Genomic DNA, 23,310 nt, shown 5'->3' with positions numbered 1-23,310 from the left:
ATAGACATGTGTACTAATGCATGCTAATCACATTCATATCTACAGAAACAATTGGCACATACTAGAGCATGATCCTAATCCTTTGTCCTTTGCATACATTCCTATTTGTGTACTTAACATGCCATTGCATTTACTCTTGACCATGTCTATCTTCGCAATTAGATTTTAAACATTCTTGAAGGCAGAATCATGACATATTGAAAATCTGTAAATATATTGGTTCTGAAAATCTAATAAATGAAAAAAGAAAATACATCCAGTGAAAAACCAAGCAATATTTACAGCCTTCAGCTATTAAGAGCTTTTTCAAATACTAATTGCACATACTCAGAACTGAGTTAGTTGTTCTTCACTCTAGACCAAGGGTTGGCTTTCATTTTCATTTTTCTGGTTATTAGCAATGTCCTTCGAGACCATATCCTGAATCTTCTCTGCAATATCACTAAGTCTGGATTTTCTGAGATTTGTTATCAATGTGTTATAGGCATTTTTCTTCCCATGAAGTTGATACCAAGTACGAAGCAGTTGGACTTTCTGTTCAGCTGTTTCTTGGAGATTGTCATTCTTGATCTCATCTATTTTGGCTTCATTGACACCATTCTCCCGAACAAATTTTTTAACTTGACCTAATGTCATGTTTTCAGCAATATTAGGGATATAGTCATTCAAGTCAACATCTGAAAAATGGAAAATAGTCTGAAAATTCATTTTTCTAAATGAAATTCCCATTACTGGAAACCACGTTTATTTCTTCTTTTACAGGACTTAAGAATACAGGTTAGTCCTTGATATCTAAAGAGCTATTTAGGGGAAAATGGACACAAAACAAGCTTGACCTCTAATTTCAACTCCTCCTATGTCCCCAGTCACTTTGTATATAACCTGTATGTTATATACATAACATCTCTGTATCCTAGTCTCTCATTTATATAATAAGGGGATTGGAAAAGATCACCTCTAATGTGCTTTATGGATCTGATGATCAATGATCCATAAACCTAAAGGATAGGCAAAGAGTTTATGATCATTTTATTTCTGAATCACAGATCAAAGAACATAACTGAATAGAATCATGTATGTTGTCACAGAATTGGGTACACCAATAATAACTGAGTCTACAGTTTAGTTTAACCTCTAGGTGAGTTTAGGCAAGAATTCTATAATATGTCTAACTTGTTATGAAATAAAATTTGTTAAGTCTCAGAATATAGTGCCCTATTGTTACCTGATTTATTTTTAACTATGGATATTAGTTATAAGTTTAAACAAACTGCCTGATAAACCTTTCATGGTGAGCAGGAAGAACTGTAGGCTCAAGAAATAGCAAGATCTAATAACATGTCACTGAAATTAGGCAACATTATTTTATTTAAAATTGGCCCATTACTCCAAACGAAGCCATCTTTACGAAATAAAATGATAAAAGCCTTACCAGATAAATTCATTGGCACTGTTTCCTGAGGAGGAAAAAAAATGGAAGTGGGAAGGGGGAGAAATAAAAATATATTTAGAATATTTTAAATGTAATCTTCTAATTCTTACTTAATTCTGAAGGAAGTATAAACAGTTGCTTGATGTATAAAATTAGGAAACTGGACTAAGTGATTCAGAAGGAGCCTTCACCATTCAATTTTGATTCTGAAAGGTTCCAACCTTGCCTGAAACTAAGCAATATTGTCTCATTTTTTACAACATCAAGGAAGCCAAGGAATTCATGGAATGGGCTGAGATTATTTTTCATATAGACTCATTAAAATAAACAATAAACATAATCATTCTAAAATTTTCTTCACTGTAACCATTCTTATTTTTGACACCAGAAAATGGGTCAAGTGAAATTTTTTGCACTATATTGATGTAAAGAACCCTAATTTCCATTGAACCCTGGTCCCAAATGAGAAAATCCTTCAATTAAGTAGAACTGGTTTCTCTTCCCGGTGTATCTCTTTGCTATTTGAAATGTCTGATTCATGCAGGGAAAAGATAATGCAAGAGATACGGTCAACAAGTGGTTAGACAGAATTGAGCAGTGACTTTATAGTGGACTTTAAGAGCAATCTCTTTGCCCAGGCCTGGACACTGAATCCATGCTCTGGTAAAGGATGCTCCTCTACAGGGATGACACCGACATGGAACGTGGTGCTTGGCCACATCTCTTTTTCCGCTCACATTCAAGCACACTCTCATTTTCCCTTTTGATGCTTCTGAGAGTTTTTCTGTAGAAGCTTACTTATAAACTGGGCACCCTATCTTAACTCATTTTTGATGCCTCACACATAAACAGAATAAATGTTTGTTTAAAAGAAAGTAACAAATAAAAAACCGAATTACTGATTTCTCTATTTTTTCAAGAAAGCTGATGCATGTTTCGACACCTACAGGATTTTGTGTTGTAGTTTCATTGCAGTCATGTTTTCCGTTGCTGCACTTTATGTATTTTTTCAGTTCTGAAAGATCAAAGAAATTTTTATCAAACTCAGGTCTTAGCCTTGTAGGATGCATATGAGAACATACTTTCACACTAAGTATAAGAAGGAAGAAGGAGAAACTTGCTGAAACTTACAATGGCCAAACACCACAGGAGGCAGTGCTGTGCCCATTCTGGAATTCTTACCCTGCTGAGTCAAGTGTTCTTGAGATAGGTCCTATCGTTAATTGAGTCATCTAATTACCACCCATTGGCCTAGTACAAGGATGGCTTCTGACTTCTGGCGGGGCTACAGCAGGGCACAGAAGAACATGAAAGTCAGCATCAACTTGCCGTAAGTGGCATTTATTGCCCAGAAATTCTAGTACCCACACTCACACATAATTCAAGTGTACTACTCAATGGGTGTGTGCCTTGAAGTCAGTGTGAGATGGAAGAAAGGAATCTGTAAGTCTCTGAGCACAATTACAGTGTTTAAATATCGAGAATGTACTTTTAACTAACTAACCTTAAAGGCAAGGCGACCTCTTTATCTTCAGCTGAACTAAAGCAAGAAGGAATTATTTCAACAGAGAAAGAACAATTGGATGCTGCTGAGTTATTGAAAATGGGTGTGACCCTGTATTTTATGAATGATTTAAAGGGATTTTTCTAGACTAATTATGATTACACCCAACTTTGGCTTATCTGCTGACTTTATTAAGTTACCCTTGCATAAAATGTGTCACCGTAGTATATTAAGTGAGGGAGGAGAATTAAAAACATGAAGTTTGGCCAAGGGAGAAGAGGCACAAAGAGGGACAAGTTTATCAACTGTTCCCTGCACTGCCTTTCCTGGGAATGCCTTTGCTCCTTGTGTTTTCCTTTTGCACAGGGAGATCTCAATGAATAGTCAAGGATTACTTCTGATTTGGGCCAACTCTGCTGCTACAGAGAACCCTTGCTCATATGAAAAATTAGAAAGCCACTCAATACCCCCAAACTGCTGTCCAGAAACAGTAGCTGAGGGATAATATCATCCAATCTTATCAACTCTCAAGGGTGCATTCAGTGGCAGGAAATTAACAATACAGCAGATCTACCTACCTGGTAGCTTTTTTAGAGGTGGGACATGGAAGGAAATTTTTGTAAACAACTACTTCCCAAGTTACTTCAATCTATAGTTTGAACAAAGTAAGAACTTACTCCAACCAATTATTATTGGAATCACGGACAGGAGGCTAAGCAACCACAGCCAGTGAGATCTGGATCCTGTAGATTGGAACATTGGACATTTTATATGAAAATAACCATTCCTTAAGAGTAAACAATGTAAACTCTCAAATAACAAAAGTGATTGGCTTTTCTTGATATTTTACCATGGGGGATGGGAGAAAGGAGAATATGGCCATAAAAAGACATAATTACCTTCCTCTTTGCATTTGGTGTTGCTGGTTAGTGTGCATTCCTCAATAACTCCATGTTCACATCTAGGAAAAAATACAGGGGAAATTCAAAAAGCCTGGTAGAATGATTCCTATATAACTTTCAATGGCACATCATAAATTAGGGGCCATTTTATCCATCTTTGCATCTCTGGGAAATATATTCTCTCAAATATTTCTAGATTAGCATCTAAAGGTGGCCCAAATCAATAACATAGTTTGGATGTGTGGATTAAAAAATTTTAAGGAGTAACTCTATGTCTTAAGATGTCAAGAATGTTAAACGAAGGAAATAAAATATTGACATACAAAAGAGAGCATGAAATAGACCCAAAATAATCTTCAAACTGATAATAAATGGAACACTTAAATACTAGGGCTTAAACTAGCTCTCAATAGCAATTTCAGAATATTCCCATAGAACAATAAAATGGTCAGACAAGAACCACTGCCCACGATGCTGCTTAGAAAGCCTATTCAGCTGGCCCTTAGAGATTGCCACTTTTAACCTCAAGTGGTGATTAGGTGACTCAAGAGGTTCATGTGGGATTTTCTTCAGATTGTCTCCCTCTGCCTCTTAACTAGGTGAGCTTGAGAAGTCAGTTAACTGCCATGAATTTGTTATCTCATCAATAACATGAGATAATACTATCTATCTCAAGAAGTTAAGATTATGAAGTATTTAGAACTGTTAATACTAGTAATATTAATAAGAAATATTATTAATAGTAGTTCTAAATACTACATACTATTTAGAGAGGCTAGAGCAACTGCACATAAAAGTTTTCTAGCCAAGAAGACATAAGGCACCATGTCCCTACTTCTTCAGCCTATTAGATGAACTCCTGAAAGTTTCCCAAGATGAATTACAAGTTTAAGGAAAGGCCAATGAATAGTAATCCTAAACATTTACATTTATATAAAACAATATTTTACAAATCAAAAGCTACTTTTATAGCACATATTACCCAACCTGATGTTCCCAGAAATGAGGCAGCAAGCACAAGCAAACATGCCACTCAATGCCCCGAAACTGTTGTCCAGAAACAGTAGCTGAGGGGTAGTATCACCCAATCTTATCAACTCTCCAGGGTGCATAGGAAGTACTCGTACGTACTATGAGTAACAAAACTCATAGGAAGCTCAGGGAGGTTAAGTGATATGCTCATACTCCCCCAGTTAATCAGCGGAAAAGTGAGAATGCACAATTAGATTTTCTAACTTTGGGTCAAAACCAAGCTCTTTAGCATAAACAACAAGGCCCTGCATAATCCAGCCCTGACTCCTTCCCTGTCTTGCCTACATTCCAGCCAGGTACCCTGTTCTCCTGAGCTTCTACTATCTTTTTGCAGCCCCTGCCTAAAATGTGCTTTCCATCCATGTGCACCTATGAATGCTCTTTCTTTTCTTCCTTCAAGACTCAAGCCATGTGTCATATCTTCACTCCCATCTCTTCAGGCAGTGTTGAAAAGTTTTCCAGTGTAACTGTTAACACCCTGAACACAAGTGTCTTCTGAGGCTTGTCACATGGTGTTGACACACAATAACCGTGGCTTTTCTTGACTGTCTCTGCCTCTAGACTGATACCTGGATGCCAGGAATGTGTTTCCAGATTGCATCAGCAACCGTTCACATCATTAGCTTAAGCAGCCAGCGTCACGTGCCCAGGGAGTGTTCAATAATGTCTGGTGTTCAACAATATTTAAATGAGCAAAATGGTCACCTAGTTGCCTGGAGGCAAAGCAAGAGTAGAACCGTAATTCTTGACTCAGTCAGTGCTGCTTCCCTCTAGGAGGACGTTCTCTCTCAAGGTATATCTAGTGTTTAAATCAGAGAAAAACTAAAACTTACTTGATGCAAGGGTCACAGTGTTCACACCCAGGAATGTTACAAAAAAAGTTTGATCTACATCTGCACTTGGTATTCCGGGTCCGGGTACAGTTCATTTCCACTTCTAAGCCTAGAAAACCAGTTTGCAAACTATTAATTATAGCAGTTAGTTATAAATGGGCTGTGAAAATGATGGGCAGGATCTGCATGGCTTTTTTGAAATCCACTGCTTACATCAACAGTCACACCATCACATCTTTAGTAAGATGACTGGCGTTTAAACGCAAAACAGGTGACCCCAGGTTGAAATGTTCAACAATCATTTAGCAGAGTTTTAAGTGGACAGGCAATCCAACAACCAAGACAAGCTCCACCCTCCTTTGGATGGTTCTCCCATTCCTGGAGTCTAGAGCCTAACTATCAAAGTGTGTCCTGTGCACCAGCAGTGCTGGCTTCAACCGGGAGCTTGTTAGAAACGCAGAATCTTAGGCTCTCCCCTGGGCTTGCTCAATCAGACCAATGCCAAGGCCCTCACTTAAGAGATTCTGATTTAATTGCCTTGAGGCAGGACCTAAGCATTGGCTTTTTAAATAGCTCTTTAGGCAATTCTAATGCACAGCCAGGGTTGAAAAACATTGCTTTAGAACCTGAATAGAAACTAGAAAAGCTTAATGTCCAGAGGTTTCTTGAGGTCAAACAAAACTAGAAGTACTTCTGTTATATTTTAATCTGGGCCCTCAGAATAGATTGACATATCCATGAAAATCAAGTCCCCAACTGGAAATGTCAGGACAAGACAAATCCTCAAAGAAGGGGGAGCATCCCACCCAACTCTCGGGTTTCTCTGTCCTTGTGTCCGCAGGTTTCTGAGCTCCTTCTGGCCAAGAACAAGAGCCATCATACAAGCATAAATCAAGGCAGAAAAAAATAATTATTGGCCTTTGGATTGGAGCTGAATAACCCCATTCCCAGGGTTCATATTTAGTCATTCTTTTACATCTGCACAAATTGCCTAGACTTGACTCATAAATGTCTAGACTAGTGATTAGCTCAGCACTTGGTCCTGCTTTTCCCTAACCAGCCCCATCCTTCTCCTTCGCATATGTCAACACAGCACCAGAGCAGGTCCCAATTTCAAACTGTGTATGATTCAACATGGAGTGTCAAGATTGGTCTCTTTTGATTGCTTTTAAGACTCTTACCATGTTCTTCATCACAGAGACTACATCTTCTGCACTTAGAAGAACAATGTTCCTTGTCCGTGTACTCCTTCCCTTCTTGGCAGGGTACACAGTCTGGTTCATGCCCATCAGTTGTGTACTCAGTAGCTTTCCGTTCGCCTGCCCAAGAAAAAAAGGGGCAAGTTTGAACAGGAGGTGGCCAGGCGACAGTGGGGGAAGTATGCAGGGATGACAGTAAAACTCTCCTAAAATGGGAGGTGGTGGATGTGCAGGGTGGGGAGGCTTAGGTTAATGATATATAAATACAATAGGGGAGAAGTTTATTGTAAAAATCATGTCAAGAGCCAGGAAGTCTGCCAAGACAAAAGCCAAGAGTGACTGAAGGAATATGCCTATAAAGACAGGATGATTGACAACAGGAGCATACAAAAAAAGGGAAGGTCAGAAGGACCAAATGCACTGGAAGAAATGCCTTTACCAACTCACTTCTTTGGGGCAGGGGAGAGGTTGGTAGGTGTATGTTCAGGGTGAAGATGGCTGTTACTGGCCACTGAGATTACCAAACTAGTAATATAATAATTCACCCTGCTCTGACTTCTCATTTTACTTTCCAAAGTCCACAAATCCTGATAAGAAATAGTGCAGTTTAAGGAAAAGAACATTCGAAGTTCTAAAGACCTTGGTCAAATCTTTAGTAGCTGTAAAATCTTTAACAAAGTGTTACTCTCTCTAAGCCTAAATTTCATCGTGCATATGATGGAGATAGTACTTCTCTTGAATTGCTGTCAGAACTGCACGCAGCCTGCCTAGTGAGAGCTCATGGTTCCCTTTTCTCTCTCCTTTCTTTCTATTATTTTTCCATGGAAAGACAGGGTATGTTTTGAGGGGCAGGCATGAACATATTTATAACAAAATTTATTATTAGGTTTGTTATCTTAATACAAACAATTTTAAATAATATTCATGCTTGCATTAATTTACTCTAAAAATAAAGTGAGTCACAGTATTTCTATTACTAAGCATTATACAACAATGTATTCTCTTGAAAAATTCATTTATTTAACCAGAGTTTACTAAATGTGTATTGTTTGCTAGGCACTTTCTAGGAGTTGAAGATTATGCAGGAAATAAAACAACATCTTGACCTGCAAAGAGTTCACCTTCTCAGGCTAAAGGCAGACAATGTGCAAATAAACATATGATGGCAAGTGGTGAAAAGTGATTTGGGGAAAACTAAATTAGGGAAAGAAGATAGGAAAGAGACATAGAAAATATGCAGGGAAGTGTATGAGAAAAACATTACTAGTGCCTTTATTAATAGCATAACTAATTTTAAAAAATAGACAAAGTCACATGTAGAGCAAAAAGAATTTATGCTGTGTTTCCTAGGTAAATGATTTCCTTAATAACCTCATAGTATTATTTCTGATAAAATATTTACTACATAAGCAAATTATGAAATGTTAACATATATGATATTTTAGTAAACAAAGACAATAGTCTGTCAACAGAAAAAAATAAGGAAACAAACCCAGAACAAAATTCAAATACATTGTATCAGGGCTATATAGCTATGTAGCAATATTTTAATGAAAACAGAGCCAAAGTACAATTTTATTTCTTGCCAGTGGTATTGTACTGGTTTCTAAATGAGCTGGTCTCTTGAATGAATTATTAAGACCTTGTAGAACGTTCTTAGCACAATGCCTATGTGCCTACAGCATAAGGATACAATAAATCACAGGTTTGTTCGTTTCTCCCAAGTATACAACCTAAACTTGTTAAACTATAAGAAATGAGTGATTGTTTTCTTTAAAGTAAGATTTTAAAATACGTTTTTTTCTGAGCATAATAGTACAAATGGGTAGAAAATCTGGAAAAGCAAGAAATTATGAAAAGCACCTATATATCAACTATCTTGAGATATTACCTATTACTCTGTTGCATTCCTATGCATATAAATACACAAATATGTATACATATGATATGTATATGTAACAGGTATGTGTGTATGTATATGTAGTAAGTATGAAGCATACTGTAGAATCCTTATTGGATATGGTGATGTGGTGAGGACTTTTTTGAACAGTTAATCAAAAACATCAGTTCACATAGGAAATCATAAAAATACTGTAAATATTATATTTCAATTTATAAAGTATAACTACATAATTTGTCAATCTTGTGATATAGAGACAAGAATCCCAGATTCTTTCTCACTTAAGTGACATCCATAATGCTTCACCTATGATTTCCTCTTTGTTTTGTTCTTCCTTCCTTTCCCTCCCTTTTTCCCTCCTTCCTTCCCTTTCTTCCGTTTTTCCTTCTTTCCTCCCTTCTTGACCGAAAGAAAACTTAAACACACCAATAATCTGTATGAATGGCTTTAGAGATTTTTGTGAGTTTTCCCTACTATTTTACATTTATTCTGACCTCACTTAATTTCTAAACAATCTTTTAGCAGCTCAACTTTTCTCCAATGATTCAACCTAGTTTTCATAGAAATAAAATCTGTCTTTTCTCTGTATTTGTATTTCATTAATTTATACATAATATTTAATTAAATTATATATAATATATATTTATATAATTATATATCTAAATATATATAATATTTAATTAAATTATATATTAACATTACAACACCAGTGACCGTAAACAGTCTTGGTGCAAGTTGAAGCAACTTGAATATTTATAAGCCTCAAATTCAAAAGAGGGAATTGAAGTGAGTGTTTAACATGGTTGGATGCCATCCAGGTTATGTAGAGAGGGAGGAGGACAGAGAGTCAGTTAATCCAGCCAGATCAGTGGAAAATCACTTACGGAGATTTATATAATTGATGATTATATTAGAAATATATCAGAAAACATGACTTTAATTGATAATTTAATTAATATTCCAACCTTTGAATATTCCAAAATTGACTTATCCAATCACATGTTGGTTATCACAATGAAATGTCATTTATACCGTATTTTCCTCTATTTTAGATTATTTTCTTAAGACATTTTCCTATAAATCAATTACTAACTCAGTAAGTACAAACATTTTTAAGTTTTTGACCCATATGTCCAAATTTTTTTCTTAAAAGTTTGTAACAATTTACATTCCAATAATGGTATAGGATAGTTCTTATCTCATAAACAAACTCACCAGGGCTGAGATCACTTCTTAAATGAAAACAAAACCCACCAAACCAGAAAACAACAGACAAAAATCCGTGACAGCTTGATGTGCAAAGCATATCATCTTTGTTTGAATTTGCATTTTAGGTTTTAAAATTATAAACAAAGGTTTCAATTCACAGGGCAAATTTGTGGTGTTTAGCAAGTTATAATAAAGCCAGAAAGCCATTCTTTATTCCAACTTGAACAAGAGTAAGTGCAAATGGGTTTAAGTATAAAAGAGTTGAGTTAGAAGGAAGATTTTTCCATAAAGGTTATTAAAATCTGGAAGGAGGCAAAGAGAGACTGGTAGAATCTTTTAAAAAATAGGACCCCCTCCTGTTTTGCAGCCTGAGTGCTTGAAGCCTAGGAGGCCAACAATGAAACCTACTACAGTGCTTTTGGGTTCTATTATTTTATAGCATGAACCCATGTGCTGTTTTCCTTTACTTTCCTGTCTTACATCATATTGCAGTTGGGAGAGAGCTGTATCTGTATGTAATGGTAGCCAACTCTACTCCAAGTTGAAAAAACGTTTGCAAAATTGCATTCTGCTTAGCTCCAACTTGCTGGTGTTTGAAGGATTTCCGATCTGAAATTGGTTTGCATTGCAAAGTACTGAGTTTTAAAAAATTGTTGGTTTCTGTCCGGTGCTCTTCTAGTTCACCTAGTTATTCAGCTAAAAAAATGCAAATATATTTTGCAGGCTTCAGTGCCAGGAAAAATAGGTTTCTTAGAGAACTTCTGATTGAAGGGAAGTGCTGAGACATATCCCTTAAGAGTGTAAGTCTCTTGCTTTCAGAGTTCCACTAATATTTTGACAGATCCTACGCTTGTGGCATGATAAGCTTTAATATTTGCAAGTGAGCCTTTTCTTGCTCATGAAAAAATGGAGATAAAGAGAAAAATCTCATTTCAGACCTGTGTGTCATTTGTAAATTATATTTATTCATAACCACATTGAATGAGTGTGATAAAGATGAATAAAATTGGTCTTGAGAAAATGATTTCAAAGTTTTTTTTTCAGTTATACTGTATAATATAGGAGAACTAAATGCTGTCAAATTATTGTATTCATATGACTACATACCACTCCTCACTCTGATTTTCATTCTAATCTCTGAATGTTTTGGGTAACATACCAGGAAGACAGGGCCGTTGGCACGATTGGCTCAAGTACTGAGCATCATTGTTCCTCAATTCCAACTCCTGAGAGTTGATTTCAGTTACTTGGGCATTAATACTTCTGGACAATAATCCAGCAATACAGGTAAGTACCTGTAAAAGAAAGGCATGAAGAGAATTTTATTGATTTCTGAACTAAGCAATGTGGTCAACAGGTGTAACCCACCCACAATGCGGTATCTGCTCCGCCCAGGCAAAGTCAACGTGGTGCCTGCTGACTTGTCTCCAAGAAAAGAGCTGATCACCTGCATGGCAGTGCAGACCTCACTAGACACAGTATCACGGATGGTGGCATCCAGGACTCTGCTCAAACATGAATACTGGCTTCCACTTACCGCCCTGTGTCTGTGGGTAAAATCACTTAAATTCTCCAAATCTCAGTTTCTTTATCTATAAAGTCAAACTAACCTCTTCCTCAATGGTTTGTTGTGATAATTAAATGGAATAATGTACTTAAAGCTTTTAACACAGTAGCTGGCACATAATAACTAAGTGCCCAATAAGTGGTATTATTACTATTAAAGTTCAGTTAGGGGCAGCAAAGTGCAGTAGGAAAAAAGAAATTTCAAAACAACTGTGGTTTGAATCCCAGTTCTGCTACCAAAAATTAATATCCAATTGTGTGTACATATGTGTATCCCCTATGGGTATAGCACCCTATCCTCCTTGGTGTGCTAATTTCACCCAGTATTTAGGAGACAATATTATGAGCAAGTCCACAATTCTTGGTTTAAATGGTCAAGTACACAGGGAAGCAGCCCAGAGCATGAGAAATGATTTGTCCAATAACCTACAATTAAGAGTGGCTAAGAGAGGACTCAGACCCAGCACTTCTGGCCCAAATCTGGGCTATGCTTCAGATTTGTAAAATAGTTTCCTAATTACTTTTACTCCACCTAGGCATGCAAACAACTCAATTTATTTTCAGACAATTGTTGGCAAGAAGACTGCATATTAATTATATAATGAACTTTCAAAACAAATGGATGTTGGGGAAAGGGGAAGTGTTTGGCAGGGTTTCTCTGAGAACTGGAAGTCAGCCCCAAGCCCTCTAGTCTGGGAAAACTGTAGCAAGACCCCCAAAGCCAGGGCTCTGGCTGGCAGAGAAGACAAAATCTGCCAGCCCTGAAGTTTGGGAAAAAGCTGAATTTGTGATTGCCTCCCTCCAGTTTGGGTGATGAGTTTTTGAAAACAGCCGTGACCAAGAGTGCAGTCTCTTGCAGGAGTGAGGATCTGAAATGCACAGACAAATAGTTAGGAACTGGATGTCATCGTATACCAGAATCTTCACATTTGATCCCTTTAAACCTCAGAAATAGGGGAACATGAGAGTTTGCCCCTTGAATCAGATGATGAGAAACCCAGAGAACTGGCTATTTATTCATCATCTGCAGCATCAGTGAAGAATCATTTTTCTTTTTTTTTTTTTTTTGAGACAGAGTCTCACTCTGTTGCCCAGGCTAGAGTGAGTGCCGTGGCATCAGCCTAGCTCACAGCAACCTCAAACTCCTGAGCTCGAGCGATCCTCCTGTCTCAGCCTCCCGAGTAGCTGGGACTACAGGCATGCACCACCATGCCCGGCTAATTTTTTCTATATATATTTTTAGCTGTCCATATAATTTCTTTCTATTTTTAGTAGAGATGGGGTCTCGCTCTTGCTCAGGCTGGTCTCGAACTCCTGAGCTCAAACGATCCGCCCACCTCGGCCTCCCAGAGTGCTAGGATTACAGGCGTGAGCCACCGCGCCCGGCCAAGAATCATTTTTCGTAGCCAACCAAGTTATGGAATAGAAGAAATGATGCAAGAACAGGCAGACCCAGAAGATAATTCTCTGCCCTGGTGCCACCCCAGTGTGACAGGCTCTCCTCACTTTCCCAGAAACAGTCAGCCCTCGAGATCTAACGTGGCAGTTACAAATACAGTCACATCTCAGTGACTGAATTAAACTAACGTCTGGAAGAAATTCAGACTCCCATTCAGTCCAAAGAGTCAGTGTGGCAATTGGCCCTGAGGCATGACCTGGGACTTGAAAAAGAAGTTTAAAAAAAAAAAAAAAAAATCACCTTTTTTTTTTTCTGTTCTTTTTGAAGTTCAAAACAAACAGGAAAAGACTTTAAAAAAAAAAAAAATGGGCGTTGAAAAATGGAAGCCCTCAGCATGGCAAGAATGAGTAAACAGACGCCTGGAGCAGTCAGTGAGATTTCTCAGTGCTGAGCACAGGCATCACCCCCACTGCAAATGGTTTGCTGCCACATGGTGAGGCAGCAGCGAGCTCCACAGTAGTCCTGGCGAAGAGGGTTTACTTCTAATCAAAGCCCACAAGGGAGTTTCATCAATATGACCATTGTGCTCAGCTGCTGCAGGAAAAAACTGCCCCCTTGATGAGGGAGTATAATGGTGTTCCAGAAAATTCGATCCTAGCAGGTGAAGAATGAAGAAAGTAGAAGGAAAGGGAATAAAAGAAAAATATTTCGAGAAAAAAATGTTTCAGCAGGATTTTATTATCTTTTAACACATCGAAATTTAATAGTGTTTATTTCTAGTTGTCAAGACTATGAGTGATTTTTGTCTTCATTTTGCTTAACTCCTCTTTTTTTCTAAAATGCGCATGTGTTCGTTGTATAATAAAAAAGGTTAAAAGGGGAAACTTTAGAGGTAGCAGGATTGTGTTAAACTTAAAGATCTACATTGATTTATTACTCGTGTTATTCTTTTTCAATAAGATAAGAAAAGCTGGATAATAATGGTAGTGAATTGAAAATAGCAACCTACCTAGTATTTGAAAGGTGGAAAAAAAATTCCAAATCTTTGAATTATTAGCAGTTAATCCTTCATATAAATTTTGGCTTTTTTTTTTTTTTTTTTTGCTCTTTTTGGTAGTCTTATAATTTTATTAAATCAAACATCATAAACATTAACCTGTATTTAATTGGCCATACGTCCTAGTAGAATCAAGGCTGTTTTATTTTTCTTTCATACACTGAGACTAAGTATATCGCCACTCATAACAGCAATGTTATTTGATGGTGAAGAAAATTCTGTTTCATTTTTGAAATAAAATTATTGGACAAAAAGATCGTTCACACTAAAGAGGATGTTTTAACTTATGAAATTGAAAGCTAAGTTATACAAATCACCGCAAACTGGTAACTATGGTTTGCATTAAGTTCTGTCTCTGCTGAAATCCATCTGTCTCTGCTAAAATCTTGGTTTATTTTTCTTAAAGAATACTTACCAGGGAAGTATACTTTATTAGCCACTCCCTGATAGATTGCTATGTCCAAAATGCAACACGTAAGTTGCTAGCTGCCAATGAAACAATAAGATAAACAAAAATAATCTCATAATTTAGGATCTCATTGTGCTGTTACAGAACTATGAATAAACAGATATATTTCTCACAATGCTGTTTATTTTTGTACCTCTAGAGAGGACGTTGGCTGACTTTTCTTGTGTTGCTTATAAACTGACTGAAAAAATCTAATAATGCAGTATTGTTTAGGCACCCATATAGACTACTTCGAGAAGAAAAAGACACACATGTAAGTTCTGGGAAATTTGTCTTAAAATATCAGGAATATTATTTTATGTATGAACCGGATGTTTTTAAAAGTGTACCTTATTATACAAGTACAATAGTTACCCTTATATACAAGTTTAATAAAATAAAATAAAATACTTAATTTAAAAGTCATTAAGAAATGCATGTTAAAAGAATTATTTGAAAGTTAGACATCTCAAATTGACTGTGGACATTTTCACCCCTGGCTCTGAATTTTAAATAGACTGATGAAAATAGATGAATTATGGGATTCTAGAGAAAAGAGTGTCTCTTCCCCCCATCACACAGATCTTCTTTCAGAATTCAGCTAAGAGGTAACAGAAGGCACAGGGGCACTTGGGAAAATGGTAGAAAGAGAGGGGGAAAAAATAAGGTATTGATACTAGTGTTGACACCAGCTAAACTTCCAGCTAGTTCCTAAGATTCTTAACATTTAAACTGAAAGCTGGTGTCTCATTATATTTACAACTTCAGAGCAGAAAGGGCTTTATACACGACCTAACCCAAACCCCTTATCTGACAGAGGCGACTATGTTTCAAACTAGTGAAGCCACTGGCCCACGGTCAGGCATCTAGCGCAGGAGATTCAGAACTGTTAGGGGCTGAATTGTGTCCTCCCCCATCCCCAAGTTGTCCTGACTCAGAATGTGCCTGTATTTTCAGATAGGAGCTTTAGAGATGATTAAGTTAAAAGGTCAGTATGGTGAGTCCTAATCCAGTATAACTGGTAACCTTTTAAGAAGAGGAAATTTAGACAGACACACGGACCAAGGAAGATGAAGCCCCTGGGAGAAGAGGCCATCTAAATGCCAAGAAGAGAGGCTTAGAACAGACCCTTCCCTCGTGGCCTTCAGAAGGAACCAACTCTGCTGGCACCTTGATCTCAGACTTCTAGCCTCCAGAACTGGGAGAAAATAAATTTCTGTTGTTTAAGCCACACAGTCAGCAGCCCTAAGAATTTAATATAAGGCCCAAACCGTAGCCTCTTAATTCCCTCAGATTCTTGATTTGAGAGATATCAGTGGTACATATGAACTTGAGATCCTTCAAGAATTTCCCATCTTGACTGATCACTGAGCTAAACAGACAGGCGATTTCCACGCATGGTCTTTAGACCTGAAATCCTCAGGTGCCAATATGAGCCAGAACTACTTCCCAGACTGCCTGGGCCTGCCAGGCTGGACGCATCCTCTACTGCTGAGGACCAAAATGGAGCAAGAGATGAAGTTCCACTGACTAATTCTGCTTGTTTGTTCCTTTATTAGATTTCTAGTTACCTATCAACACTTAAGGAAAATGAAATTCTGAAAAAGAAAATAATTCGTCATTTCCAATAAGATAATGCATCTCTAATAGATTTGTGTAAAAAAATAAGGAAAGAGTGGTGCCATTGTGTACTATGACTTCATTGAAAACCTGAAATAAAATAAAATAAATTTTCTACATGAAAGAGATAAGTGAAGTTTCCATTAGTTTTTTTTCAAAATGTGTAAATAAAAATACACAAGGTAATCTTATCCCAGGGGTGTCCTCTTTCTTTCTTAAGCCAGTTTCTGGGAAGTCCAGGAGAAAGGTGGTTGAGGCAGAAGTTGTAAATGACTGGTTGGATCCATGACTGACTAAACAATAAAGAAATAAAATGAAGGTGCCTGGGAGTTTCCATCTGGGATTGGATTTTGAGTTTGGTGCTAGAGTTAGAAAAATAGTTCTCAAAACCCTTTTAGACATCAGAATCATGTAGTGATGCATTAAAAAAAAGAATGCTTAGGCCCCACCACAAACCTAAGTAAGCAGGATCTCTGACGATAGGACCCTCTTTGTGATCATCTTTAAAAAGTACCCCTGGTGAGCCTGATGCTCCACGCAGGAGGAGAACAACTGGGTGAGAAAAAGCAAAATCTGCGGTTTGCTGCATTTACATGTGAGAAGAAGAGAGTTTTATAGACTAACAGCATCTGTGTTCTGCACTTGCAAATCAGAGTCTGATTTTTCATGGAGAAATAATGACCCTTCCAAAAATAAGCCTGAAAAGAAGAGAAGTCATCTTTGGTGGAGGAAATGGGTATAATGTTTTAAACTAGAGCCCCAGAGCCCTTCAATGCCCAGAGGGTCCACATAGGCAATACCAGAGTTAAGCACCCAGGTGAAACAGACAATAAAGAGAGGGAGGGGCCTGTCAGTGAGGGCTCTGTCTGGACCCCAGGAGCAGCCAGGGCTGAGCTCCCTGGGAACGGGGTGGGGATTGGGGACATGGTACGTGAGCCTGAACCTTCTATTTTTCAAGCAAAACCCAAATCCCCCAACATTGAAATGGTACCAACTAATATTAAAAATAAATAAATGCACATCTACATTACGTACTTTATTTATCAATATTATGTGAGCTAACAAGACATAGTCTGGGGGCAGTATAGGCCCACGTTTTTCTTTTGTATTTTTTGATTTGATCAAAAAAAATTATATATATGTATGGTGTTATGGTGTATAAGATGATGCTAAATCAAGCTATTAACGTTTACATTACCTCATATGACATTTTTTTTGGTGTGGTGAAAACACTTAAAATCTATTCTCTTAGCGATTTTCAGGTATAAAACACATTATTAGCTACAGTCATCATGTTATACAATAGATCTCTTGAACTTACTAGACCCCTGTCTAAAATATCTTGTATCCTTTGACCAATATCTCCTCAAATTTTCCCCTTCCTTCCCCCACCCCCAGCAGCCTCTGGTAACCACTATTTTACCGTCTACTTCTATGAGTACAACTCTTTTGGCTTCCACATATAATGAGATCATGCGGTATTTGTCTTTCTGTGAGTATAGGCCAAATTTTAAAAATCAGGCCTAAATTTTTACAGACATTCATGTGAAAAAGGCTATTGAGACCACCATGCTTTTGTGAGGATTGCTAAAAACCAAACCTAAATCCTTAGCAAGGAATAAGGGCCTGAACCCACATAGCCTGAGTTCATTTTCTCTCTCTCTTTTTCAAGATCTCTGCCCTCAGAGATCAAAAGTATTAACATTTCTCACACCTTTTATTTTTATAGCCTCACAGGATACGGAGGTGAATAAATACATAGTGCTGCATGACTTGACTGAAGGATCGCCTGTCATTAATGGCAAATTTATTCTAATTTTGCAAGTTCATCCCAATTCATGGCCTAACACAACCTACAGTGAGCTTTCTCACCTTGCTGAGCACATTTGCCCATTGAATGTGTAGTCCAATTTTGCTAATGTACAAGGCTAACCTTGCTCTAAAGGCATAATTTCATAGTAAATTCACGATCATCTCCACTCAGTGGAACTCAGGCCAGTTGTCCGAGATAGTTGTCCAACATAACAACTATGACTGCTGTTTCTAAATGCTCATAGATGAAAGTGACTGGGTTGCACAACAGTTCATTTCAAATCAAGAAAGCAACTGTGAACAAAGGGGAGAACTGGCTCATTTCCTTCCCTGGAAGGCGAAGTTACCAATCTCACAATGATCAACTTCTTTCTAATGTGGGCTTTACTACTCACACTGTCACTTCAAAGACAACAAAGGAAGGCAAGGAGATAGAATGGTGTTCTTGTTTGAGACTGAATTGGAGGTACTTAATTGGTGTTAGAAGTTCAATTTTATAAAAAGTTGAAGACATTTTATTTTTCTTTTTAAAGCAAAGGTTTTCCAGAAAATGAAAAAGACTTGTTAAATGATTAATTAAATGTTATTTTCCCACTCTTGTGAATAAATATACATATCTAGCAAAAAGAGTATAAAACTATACACTGTGGCACTTACAATGGTTCTATTAGCAATTCTTTAGTGAAAAGAAAAAGTCATATAATATATATATATATCACGGTACATTTAAGAAATGTTTTCATTATAATAATAAAAAATTACAAAGTAAGGAATAAATAAAATAAGTTATAAATTATAAAAATTACTGTAATCCCAGCTCACTTAATAATACCCTCTCTAAAATGCATCTGATAAAAATAAGATAAAAATTATGTAAAAATAGAAAAAGATTTGTGTACATGCAAAGAAACAAAAAGCAAACTATAAAGAGCACAAATTAAATGTGTAATTATATACATGTATAGACAAGGCTAAGGGGCTACAAGTAAAATCAAAATTGCTTATATTAGGATGGTGAGATAATGAGTGAATTTCTTTATTCAATATTTGCTTTTTGTTTCATATCATGTGGTCAATTTTTCTATATTTACCTATTTAAAAAGAAGAAAGAGATGGATTCACTGTCCTAAATTTGGTTTCAAGTTGCTTTTCATCAATTTCAAGTCTTAAATTATGTCCTTTTATTATTTTTCATCATAAGTAAGTAATCTTTAGTATTTATTACAAAACATGTGCTCATTAAGGGACTTTTGGGACCCAAGGTAATTCACCAAAATCACTTAATTTACCAGGGGTTTTCAAGGGGGGGATTTCCTTATGTAGGTTTCAGACTATTTCTTACAAAACAGTTATTCTCTCCAACTGTTAGTTGTGCTATAGTGATCTAGCTTCCCTAAAGTATTCTAGTAGCCTTCAGAGAGATTCCTTTGAAGTACTGACACTTCCACTGTAAGATTATTTAGAAGTAAGACTACTTATCCAGTGTGCCAAAGAGCTTACTCAGAGATGACATGTATTATAAATCCCAGTTCCTCTTTGCGTCTGTTTCATCTTTCTCCCCCTGTAAACTCAGTGCGAGAAATAACATTTATTTTTCCAAATTAAACTCTAATTTGCTGCTAAGTGTAGTAATCGTATTTCAGGCATGGGCATTAGAGGATTTTCATTTGTCTAACTGTAGCCAGTAGAGGGGATCTCAATGGTCTCCATATATCAATTTAATTTCTGCTTCCCAATCTTGCTATCATTTATAAATTTGTGCTTTTCTATCCTGGTTGTTAATGTTTTAATTCACATTTCATAATTTTATTGTGCTCATAAGACTTTTCAAGGCCTTTGTGATATAAGTGCAGCCCATTCAAATTAAAAAATAAATAGCCCATTTCCTGTTTCTTGGGTTGATTTAAGAAAAATGGTTAAATTACAAATGAAACAATTACTCTTTATTTTCCTCCCAGAACTGTTCTGTATGATTACTTGTAAACACACTGGTTTATCTTCCAAATGCCCTCTCCTTTCCTTCCACCATAATTTTAAGATAACTGTTCTGAGGGATGTAAAGGAGAGGAAACTGGCTGCCCAGTGATTGCCTGGCCAGCGTCTTATATAGCACAAGACAAAACCTATCAGGTTTCATGCACTATTTAATTAGAAAAATCAAAAACAAAACAGCACCCACAGTTATTTCTCCAATAAATTTGGAAGTAAATTTGACCCTTTTTCTGTCTCCTTTAGAAATTTGTGAACATTTTGGGATTTTAAACTTATTTATTATAGGCACTGTGGGGAAAAAAAAGCTAGAAATAGGGGAGGGAACACTAACTCCAAGATGGTAGAGAGAAGAAAAGAGAAGCAAAAAGGTAAAGGGTGGGTGTATTTGCTATCAGTAGGTATCATTAGAGACAGGGCACTAGGAGAAGTGAGAGGAAAAGCAGAAAAAAAATAAAAAAAAAAGGAGGAAAAAAAAAAAGCGCCTTCGGTCATGTACTTCCAGACCATAAACATAATTACACAAAATTTGCTTCTGTGTTCCAAATAATTTAGCACTTCACCTCTACTTTATTGCTACTAGTAAGGTAGCACTACTAACTGTGAAGGCATAAAAGCAAGCATTTTCTGGAGACACACAAGGTGATAATAGCGTGGGAACTTCTTTAAGAACAGAGAAATAATGTTAGGCTAGTTAAAGACACAAAGTGGGGTTCTGTGTAACTAAATTTGAAAGGATCACATTAGAGGGTGGAAAATGGAAGACATATTGCAAAATGTAAACAATGATTATCTATATGATAGTGTTACGTCAGCTTTTTTTACATTTAACTCATCTGCATTTACAAATTTTATTTAATAAACTTTAATTTCCTGGGTCACATACATATATAAATATAGTAAATTATATTTAATTTGTAGTATTATAGATATTATAGCATGCATATATAAATAAATGTATTTGTATATATACACATATGTGCACCTGTGTGTGTATTCTTTCAGAAATGCAAAGTTTCCTTGGTACTTTAAACAAGCATCCTCTGGTAAAGATGCTATTGTTTAAAAGTTAAGCATAGCTCTGGGCTGTGACAATTTTGCTACACTTTGCTAATACTGTTGTCCAAGAACTATTAATAATAGAGATTTTCAAAGCAACCAACACTGCAATAGCGCAGTGATTAATAACAAGGGAAAGAGGAATGGTCTGGGGTTGTATAAATGGTTTCTCAATTTACAATCTTAAATTTTCTCAAAGGATGTTTCTAAAGGAGCCCCAATATTGCACATTGTTTTTCTGAAAAGAACAGCAGACTTTTTTTTTTTTTTAATTATAAAATGGACCCGGACATCACAGCCTTTCACTTTCTACTCTAAGTATAATCTGAAAATCAGATGCAATTAGCAAACAGCCTGGGTTTTGGAATTAAATCTGAGTTCAATCCCAGCTCTGCCACTTACTAGCTGTGTGATCTCCGTTTAATTTCTTAAGCTCTCTGAACCCCATTTCGCCTTCTGTAAAATGGAGCTGAGGACATCTTCCTCACCACAGGCGCTGCTGTGAGAATCGACTGACATCACATTTGCAATGCTCCTATCACTGTGCCTGGCACTTTGTTGGGATCCAATAAAAAAAAAAATCCATGGACTCCCAGAGGTTTCAGAACTCAAATGAACCTCTTGGATCCAAGTCCCTTTGATTAGCCACCATCAAGCTGGCATTTGAGCGACGGGCGCTCCAGAAGAGGCTGCCCAAGTTTCTAGGCCAAGTACAGGCGCCAGGTTCACACGCCGTGGGGACGGTACCACCACAGAGCAGGGAGGCCAAGCAGAAACCACCGTGGGAGTGCAAGCTAAGAAAGGGTAAAGAGACAAACAAGGGCTGAAAGACATACCAAAATGGAACCACCGAGGCAGTGACTTACGGTCTTAAGGAGAGGAATTCCCGGAAGAGAAAACAGTTTCTTTTTCTATGTTGTGATAAGAAGGTAAACAAACCTCAAGAGACGTATTCTGCCCTAAGATAACTTTTTCGGGAAAGAAACGGTGCCTTACCCCACTGGCATCTGCGGGGAGAGCTGCCCGGGGGAGAATTGTCACAGGGAACACGACCTGCTCCCAGGACCCAAGGGTCTCCCACCGCCCCGGCCTCCCGGCGCGCGCACACCCACCCACACCTAAGCGGACCTTTGCCTTGGCATGTAAGGACTTGTCCAGAAGATGCCTTTCTCTCTCCGGCCTGGGTCCCCCTCCAGCGACCCCAAAGCCTCCCAGGCTCCTGCCCCAAGCCCTGTCCACCCCCCTCGCCCACGCCCACCTCTTCTCCGGGTCGCGCACTGGAGTCTCCAAGACGCCGGAGCTGCCCCGCCTGCCCCGCCTGCCCCGCGGGGTCAGCACTTCGCATCGAGGCCCAAGAAAAGCGAGTCCCCCGGCTTCCTGAGCACCCGAGCCGGAGGGAAAGTCCTAGCAGCCCTCAGGAGCCAGTCTGTCCAATGCCGGGTCGCAGCCCGCCCGCCGCGCCCAGATACCCACGCGTTCCTGCCCCCGCCGGCACCGCAGCCCCGGAGCGCGTCCCCCGCCCGCCCGGCACAGCCGAGCAGGGAGAAGCCGCCTCCCGGCAAGAGAGGACTCACCAGGGGCCGGAGAACCCAGATGCCCGGCATGGCTGTGGAGCAATCAGCCGAGGTGAGAGGGCCTCTCCTACTCCAAGCAGAGCGGGTCACCCACTGGCAGAAGTGACAGTTCCCCCTGCCCCTCCTCTAGCTCCCTCTGGGTGTGTTCCCGGCCAGGGCCCGCCCCCGCCGCTCCAGCAAAGTTACTCTCAGACTGCTTCCCTCTCTCCCCAGAAGCGTCTGCAAACACCTGTGGGTCGCTTTTCCGAGAGCCCAGAGAAGACCTAACGAAAAGCCCCGGAGGTCGGGAGGAGGGGGAGGAAGTCTTGCCGGGGAACGCCCGGGTTGGGGAGGGCTCCATTGATTCAGCAACTTGGCCCGCGCGGGGAGGGGGGGTGGGGAAGCCGGAGTGGGGACGGAGTCAGGGTTTGTTGCACAAACGGGCATTCCCCATCCTGGGGCGTTTCCGCCGTCGGCTGGCATGCTCAGTGCAGGTGAGGACCCAGACAGCCGGCCTGCTGACCTTTCTAAACGCTTCTGCTGGAGCTCAGCCTGGGAAGGGTGGGGAGGGCTTGCACCGAGACTGGAGCTCAGAGCGCTCCTGTGCTGCCAGGGTGCAGGAACCTTGCCTAATGGCTGGGGACAATCAGAGGAAGACCTGAGCTTTGACTCAGCTCCCCACATTGTGGCTGCAACGTGAGAGGCTCACAGGAGTCCCTCCCTGAATAGCGTATGAAGTGACAATTATAACACGAAAAGGTACAGCTATTGTGCCACGGGATTTTGAAAAGTCCCC

At 38.6% G+C, this 23,310-nt stretch overlaps 1 protein-coding gene across 1 annotated transcript; it reads right to left on the bottom strand.

Annotated features, from left to right (window-relative positions):
- Positions 1–354: 354 nt before the first annotated feature.
- On the bottom strand, positions 355–22,588 carry FAS (Fas cell surface death receptor). Its single transcript, XM_069460346.1, has 9 exons — positions 22,536–22,588; positions 11,171–11,306; positions 6,885–7,022; positions 5,704–5,812; positions 3,836–3,897; positions 3,614–3,679; positions 2,380–2,447; positions 1,433–1,457; positions 355–677 (listed from the first exon to the last, which is right to left on the bottom strand). Exons 1-9 carry the CDS (start codon positions 22,563–22,565, stop codon positions 355–357), a joined length of 957 nt encoding a protein of 318 aa, XP_069316447.1. The 5' UTR covers positions 22,566–22,588.
- Between the last annotated feature and the right edge of the window lie 722 nt (positions 22,589–23,310).

Source organism: Eulemur rufifrons, chromosome 28, assembly GCF_041146395.1.
Source record: "Eulemur rufifrons isolate Redbay chromosome 28, OSU_ERuf_1, whole genome shotgun sequence".
Taxonomy (NCBI): domain Eukaryota; kingdom Metazoa; phylum Chordata; class Mammalia; order Primates; family Lemuridae; genus Eulemur; species Eulemur rufifrons.
Note: the sequence above shows the minus strand (reverse complement) of the source record. Positions and strands in the feature narration are given on the sequence as shown.

What these genes read in the sequence shown, in the direction of transcription:
- FAS (XM_069460346.1), bottom strand. Translation starts at nt 22,565, where the DNA reads ATGCCGGGCATCTGGGTTCTCCGGCCCCTG. An exon ending in TCTGGGTTCTCCGGCCCCTG is followed by an intron (nt 11,307 to 22,535) that starts GTGAGTCCTCTC and finishes TTTCTTTTACAG; the next exon opens with GTACTTACCTGTATTGCTGG. An exon ending in AAACTACAACACAAAATCCT is followed by an intron (nt 1,458 to 2,379) that starts GTAGGTGTCGAA and finishes TTTCCTCCTCAG; the next exon opens with GAAACAGTGCCAATGAATTT.